General features: G+C 44.6%; 1 protein-coding gene across 1 annotated transcript; it reads left to right on the top strand.

The window, feature by feature from the left end:
* Positions 1–5,347: 5,347 nt before the first annotated feature.
* Positions 5,348–6,286, top strand: LOC139705646 (olfactory receptor 2L13-like). The gene has a single exon (XM_071611797.1). The coding sequence runs from the start codon at positions 5,348–5,350 to the stop codon at positions 6,284–6,286; it is 939 nt and encodes a 312-aa protein (XP_071467898.1).
* Positions 6,287–6,984: the final 698 nt, after the last annotated feature.

Genomic DNA, 6,984 nt, shown 5'->3' with positions numbered 1-6,984 from the left:
CTTTTTCCATATACATGACAATGTATTTTGACATTTGATACACACCTGGGATATAACTTATTCTAATTAGGATCCTATTTTTCTAGTTGTACATGATATGAAGTTTCACTGGTCATACATTCATAGATGCACAAATTAAAATTATGATCCATTCATTTTACTGTCTTTCTTATTCCCACTCCCTCCCTTTCCTTCATTCCCTTTGTCTAATCCAACAAACTTGTATTCTAACCCACCCTCACACTATTGTGTGTTAGCATCGGCATATCAGAAAGAACATTTGGGGGTTGGTTTTGGGGACTGGTTTATTTCACTAAGTATGTTAGTCTTCAGTTCCTCTGTTTATCAGCAAATGTCATAATACATAATTTTTCTTTAAGGAAGAGTAATATTCCATTGTGTATAGATACCACATTTTCTTTATCCATTCATCAATTGAAGGGCATCTAGGTTGGTTCCATAGCTTAGATATTGTGAGTTGTTGGCTCACAGTTTTTGAGGTTCAGTCCATGGCTGGCTGACTCTGCAGCTGTGGGCCCAAGTGTTAGGTGGAGCATATGGTGGAAGATGTGTTGGAGGGACACAGCCTAGGACACAGCAGTCAGGACGTGGAGAGAAGCTCCACTCACCAGGCACAAACTATAACCCCCAAAGGCAGACCCCCGTGACCTGATTCCCCCAGCCAAACCCTGCCTGTTAACAGTTACCACTTCCTATCCGCGGGTCAACCAAATGATCAGGTCAGGAATCTCATAACCCAATCATTGCACCTCTGAACTTTCTTACATTGTCTCGCACATGAGATTTGGGGGACCCCTCCTTTCTAAACCATAATATTTCCCACTGAACCTCCAAAGCAAATGCCCATCTCACAGTGCAAAACACATTTGGTTCCAAGTCATGTTGATTACCTCCTGCAGTGGGTGACTCCATCACTTGGGCCACTTTCTGAAGAGACAATGAGTCAGCCGCAGGGCTGCACAGGGAGCTGGCACATCTTGAAGAGTGCAAACACTTGAACTGATTATTGGCCCTTCGTAAACTACTTCAACACTGAATCAAACACTCAGAGCAAATGGAAATAACCACATTCCTGAAGAGTCTATTTACATGTGCCAATCCAAAAAGTTGCCATTCTACATCTTGCTGTTCCTGATCTCCTCTGGCCATTTGTCATCACCCACTGTGAAGAGCTGGGACTCATTGTACCTGCTTCAATGAGTCCCTTCTCTGGCCTCCTAATCTTCCAAAGTCAGCTGGACATGAATGCCATTCTCTTGAGGAGTGACTGTCATACCAAGTGCCCCTGTGCCTGTGCTGGCAAAGTCTTCTCAGGAGGACCTCTTCACCCTGGGGAACCGAGGATCACCTTCCCAGTAAGTGTGAAGAATTTATCCCCTCAGCATAATTCCCCAAACTGAAGTGGACACCACCTGGTGTAGTCTCTTATACTCTGGATCTTCTCCTTGATCACATTCTTAAAACTCCTTCCCACAATATATGGGAGGGGCTGGGTATGGTGGTGCACACCTGTAATCCCAGCAGCTTGCGAGGCTGAGGCAGGAGGATCACAATTTGAAGGTCAACAACTTAGCAAGGCCTGTATCAAAATAAAAATATAAAAAAGGGCTGTGTCTGTGGCTCAGTGGTTGGCATCCCTGGACACAATTCCTGGGACCAAGAGAAACAAAACAAAAACCATATTGTGACACATTACAGGGGCCAAGATGAGGTTCATGATCTGAAATGACAAGAGTTCAGTCATCATGGCCTGCTGTCTCTCCAGCCATGTGTCAGTGACCCCCATGGATTCTCACAGCCTGGTGACAGGCCGGAGGTGGGATCAGCTGGGCTAGCGTTGAGCAGGTAAAGGCAGTGGGTGACACTGCCCAGGGGAAGACAGAAGCTGCACACAGAAGTCAGCAGTGAGAGTGACGATAGAAACCTCTATGCATCGTATCTGAAACTTATCCACTCACCAGTGTTAAGACAATGGACCCCACTTGTTGAGTTTTGCACTTCATCCTATTTCCATGATACTGGCCACAAATATTTATTGAATACAATCTCACAGAATGATATTGCTGTCTCTTTTCATGATAAAAGGCCACAGGACACAGACAAGTATCCCAAAACTTCAAATGCTCACCTCTCTGGTTTACAATCTGTGGACTGGATGGGAGACTGAGGGATCCTATGTCTGCTCATTCTGACCCTGCAACAGACACTTTGCAAACACTTGGCAGCCATACTTCCAGGCATGTCTAGACTATCCCTTGTCTTGTTTTAAGGACTTGGCAACAAACTAATGTCTCAAGTCAACCTCTCAGCTCAGTCTCCTAGTCAGGGTGGCACTGGCAGTTTAGACCTCTCTCTGTGTGTCTAAGGCCTCATTTTATCATAAGACTCTCAGTCTCCTTTCAACATTTGCATATTTGCTGAGTGCATGAGTTATTTCACTAATCATCTGTCTGCCTCTCAAAGAGAAGGAAATATGTTTTCATAGCATAATTTAATTTCGTCACAATCACCAATAAATGCGGTGGAAACTAGACTGTAGGAGGTAACTGCTCCTGCTAACATGCACCTGTTACTCATCTGAACACTCGTAAGAGCTGCCTGCATCTTGTGGATCCTGAAGTCTCTCACTTTCAAAACCAGAGGATTTTCATGAACATTAGTAAATATCACTTAGCTCTCCATTCTGTTCTGGAATAGCTCGGTTCCTCCCTCCTGAGACTAACCTGGGCAGGAGGCCAGAGCTGCAGAGCTGCAGAGCTGAGCAGGTTTGAACTGAGCTCATCTCCAAGTCAGCAAAGTCAGGAGAAATGGCCACGGCTCCTGTCCCTGTGGGCTTGGACATTGGGGATCAATTAGAGGGAAAGGAGGCCATATAAGGCTTGCAGGAGGAAGGTTCTGCACACCTTCCTAAGGGCAGAAGCTCATCCTTCTTCTATAGAACCTGAGGAAGTAAGTATGACATGTCTTACTTTATTTTGGCTTGAAATGGATAATAGCAAAGGAAGATTATGGAAAGAATAATAGCATTGGAAATACTGCACAAGGTGAAGGCTTTGTGATTTCAGCATGAGGACGATGGCTACAGGAGGGAGCAGTGGGAACCACATGTGTCCTGAGGATTCCTTCCTTTGCCTTTGGCTTCTCCTGTCAGGGGAGCTTGGTGGGATCCAGGCCTGCTGCTTAGTGGCAGGAACCAGCTGCCGAGCCTGGCAGCCTGTGTGGGCATGGCTTTGGTTTAAACCTTTGAAGAGTTCAATAAGTTCTCAAACAGGGTGTCTTCTAATTATGAGGCTACTTCTTCTCTCAAAATGCAAACTCAAGGACTTCAGGCAAGGTGAGTCAAGATGATATTATTATACTGAGTTGATTTGGGCTGAGTTTAAACAAGGGAGACATTTTGTCCATGTGGTTTTCCTATCGTACGGAAACTCAGTTTAACAAGGAACAGATTGTTACATAACAAATTGGAATAACTTAGAACAATCTTAAATGTAAAATGAATTGATGTGAGTCCATTAAAATTTATTAAAATTCTTTCATGCCCTGTTCTCCTGTGGTGTGACTTTAATTGACATCTACATTTTTCTGGGGCTGAGAGTCCTCAGAGCTTAAAGTATGGAAGGAAGAGGGGAGATGTTCACACTTTCAGGTCCTGCTCTGTGCTGGACCCACAGAGCTCACCTACTCCATCTCCACAGCTCTTACCTGTGGATATTGGGACCCAGTGACCAGAGGCTCAACAGTTTCCTGATTAGTGAGGGACTGATTGTCTATAAGACTCTTAAAACTCTTTTCCTTACAAGTTCTAAAAAGAAACTTAGCGTGTTAGACTTGATATTCTTACATATATTAGGCCACATCAGAACATTATTCATAGATGAAAGTAGACACTTATGTCTAACTCCCAGATCCCAAAAGCTTCAAATCCCAGATGCACACAATTCTGAAAATTATAGAAACAGATTTGTGTTATGGATGGACCATAATAAATGTAATCATGGGAAGAAGAGTCGAGAGAAGTTCTGGAGTTGCAACGCCACACACACAGAAAGTAAAGTGAGTGTGTGGTTCCGTTGTCCACACCATGTTATATTTCTGTTGCCACACTGGTTCTAGCTGCTGTAAGCAAACAGTGTGAAAGCCATGTGCATTATTCACTCTGTTCACCTTTACCATGGTCATTGGCTTACACAAAGAAAAGAGAGATGTGTGTGGAATTCCAGTTGTTGGATATTGGGTTTGTAAGCCTCAGAAAATGGAAACTTTATTCTGTCAGAAACAGTAACTAAGGAGCACGTTATGATCAGGTGGGTCTCATAGGGCATAGAAGACCTTTACAGGTCAAGAACAATGATTGTGTATGGTGACACACTGAGGGACCAGGAGAGGACTGTCTTTTAGAAGGTGAGCGGTACAGTCCTGGGGAGAAGATCCCAGTTTACTGAGTGGCAAGAGTGACATCTGGGGAGGGAAGGTCAGAAATGAGGGATGCGAAGAGGCAAGGTCACGAGCACCTAGCGTCACGCCCACAGGAGTGAGGGGCGTCTGTGCTGGGACTGGGTGCTGAGGCTGCTGCGTGGCCCTGGGGAAGGCTCCTGCCATGAGTGCTCCAGGAAGAAGGCTCCAGTGGCCTCTTTTGTGTTTGATACCTGGGCCACTTTGTCTTCTTAGTATTTATACATGGCTGTAGGTTGTATTTATATGCATACAATGAGCATCATTTCCCATTATTCTCCTTGTGGATGAGTTACATTGTTCATGTGTTCATATGTGCACCCAGGAAAGTTATGTCCAATTCATTGTATTATCTTTCCTATTCCCATTCCCCCTCCCTTCTCTTCATTTCCCTTTATCTAATTTAAAGTACTTCTAATCTTCCCTAACAACCCCCTGACATGTGTTAGTATCCACATATCAGAGAAAACATTTGGCCTTTGCTTCTTCATTCAGCATAACAGTCCCAAATTCTACCTATTTACAAGCAAATGCCATAATTCCATTCCTCTTTATGGCTGAGTAGAACTCCATTGTGTAAATGTAATACATTTTCTTTATCCACTCATCCAGATTGTACTTGACTTTATATTTCCTATGTCTGTCTATCATGTCATACTCAGGTGGTTACCAGAAGCAATTGCAACAGGAACAAGCAATTTAGATTTTAAAGTCAATTCTGGAAAGGGTACAGTGTTGAAGAAAAAGCAATTCAATCTAAAATAATGATAAAGTTGACTTCTTTTTATTTTCCTTTTCTGCTTCATTGCAGGTGTAGTGGATAGTTTTTGCTTCTGTTTTTCTTTCAAAAAAATCAAAGTAGTGCATTTCCATGGAGAAATGGAACCAAACTTCAAATGATTTCATTTTGTTGGGCCTGTTACCCCAAAACCAAACTGGCCTCCTTCTCTTGCTCCTGATCATCTCTGTGTTTGTTCTCGCCTGTTTGGGGAACTCAGGAATGACTACCCTCATCTTCTTGGACCCGCAGCTCCACACCCCCATGTACTTTCTCCTCAGCCAGCTCTCCCTCATGGACCTGATGTACATCTCCTCCACAGTCCCCAAGATGACATATAACTTCCTCTCTGGCCAGAAAAGCATCTCCTTCCTGGGGTGTGCCATGCAGATCTTCTTCTTCATAACCATGGGGTGTTCTGAAGGCTTACTTCTGGCCTCCATGGCCTATGACCGCTTTGTGGCCATCTGCCACCCCCTCCACTACCCCATCCGCATGAGTAAAAGGGTATGTGTGAAGATGATCCTGGGGTTCTGGACACTGGGCTCCATCAACTCCCTGGCACACACCATCTATACTTTTCAGATTCCTTACTGCAGGTCCAGAGAAATCAATCATTTCTTCTGTGACATCCCAGCCATGATGCCTCTGGCCTGTATGGACACCTGGGTCTATGAGTACATGGTGTTTGTGAGCACCACCCTGTTTCTCTTCCTCCCTTTCCTTGGCATCATGGTCTCCTATGGACGGGTCCTTTTTGCTGTCTTCCACATGCGCTCAAAAGAGGGGAGGAAAAAGGCCTTCACCATGTGTGCCACACATTTAACTGTGGTGACATTTTACTATGCTCCTTTTGTCTACACTTATCTCCGTCCCAGGAGTCTCCGCTCACCAGAAGAAGACAAAATCCTTGCAGTTTTCTACATCGTCCTCACCCCTATGCTCAACCCAATTGTCTACAGCCTGAGGAACAAGGAGGTGCTGGGGGCCATGAGGAGAGTGTGGGGGATGTTCTCCTCCAGGAAGAAGTGAGCATGCCGTCCCTGCTCCTCTGTATGGCTTCTCTCCATGCAGAAGCTTTCTTTGCCTTAAGGACAAATGCTAGACTTTTTTCCTGTTGTTGTTTACATCCCTGTTTAACTCCTTGATTCAACACTGTGGATGCTCCTTGGCTTTACTGAAACAGTCATCCTTGGCTTTTATCATCATTGGCTCATTTGAGCTGGATTTTGGGGTCTCAGGTTTGCTAAACTATAGATAGATACTGATATGTGCCTCTCTACGGCACATGCATTTCCCAGGCAAAGCATCACAGAGAGACTTGTGCATAGAGCTGTGTTTTCATTAGCAGCTTAACACATGACAATCAGGAAGCAGAGAGAGCGCTATCTCTCCAAGAAGAACACATACCCACAAAGGCACGCCCCCACGACACAACACCTCTACACACCTTCTACATGACTGCAGCTGTCACCCAGTCAGTTAATCATAATCACACTCTCATAACCTGGTCATTTCACTTCTGAACTTTCTTGCATTGTCTCAAACATGAACTTTTGGGGGACACCTAATACTAAACCATAACAAGTTATCACTGTGTCTCATCCTTTCTAACCAGTTTGCCTGACCATTTTGGTGAGCCATCTGCAACATGCCCAGATCTCCCTGGAGTAACTCTCCTTCCTGTCCCCTGTCCACAGTCCCAAGTCCATGCTCATGAGCTGCCATCC

This window comes from Marmota flaviventris, chromosome 5, assembly GCF_047511675.1.
Source record: "Marmota flaviventris isolate mMarFla1 chromosome 5, mMarFla1.hap1, whole genome shotgun sequence".
NCBI classification, from domain to species: domain Eukaryota; kingdom Metazoa; phylum Chordata; class Mammalia; order Rodentia; family Sciuridae; genus Marmota; species Marmota flaviventris.
This window is presented reverse-complemented; position numbering and strand designations above follow the sequence as displayed.

Excerpts from the sequence above, each read along its gene's own strand:
- LOC139705646 (XM_071611797.1), top strand. The coding sequence starts at position 5,348 with ATGGAGAAATGGAACCAAACTTCAAATGATTTCATTTTGTTGGGCCTG.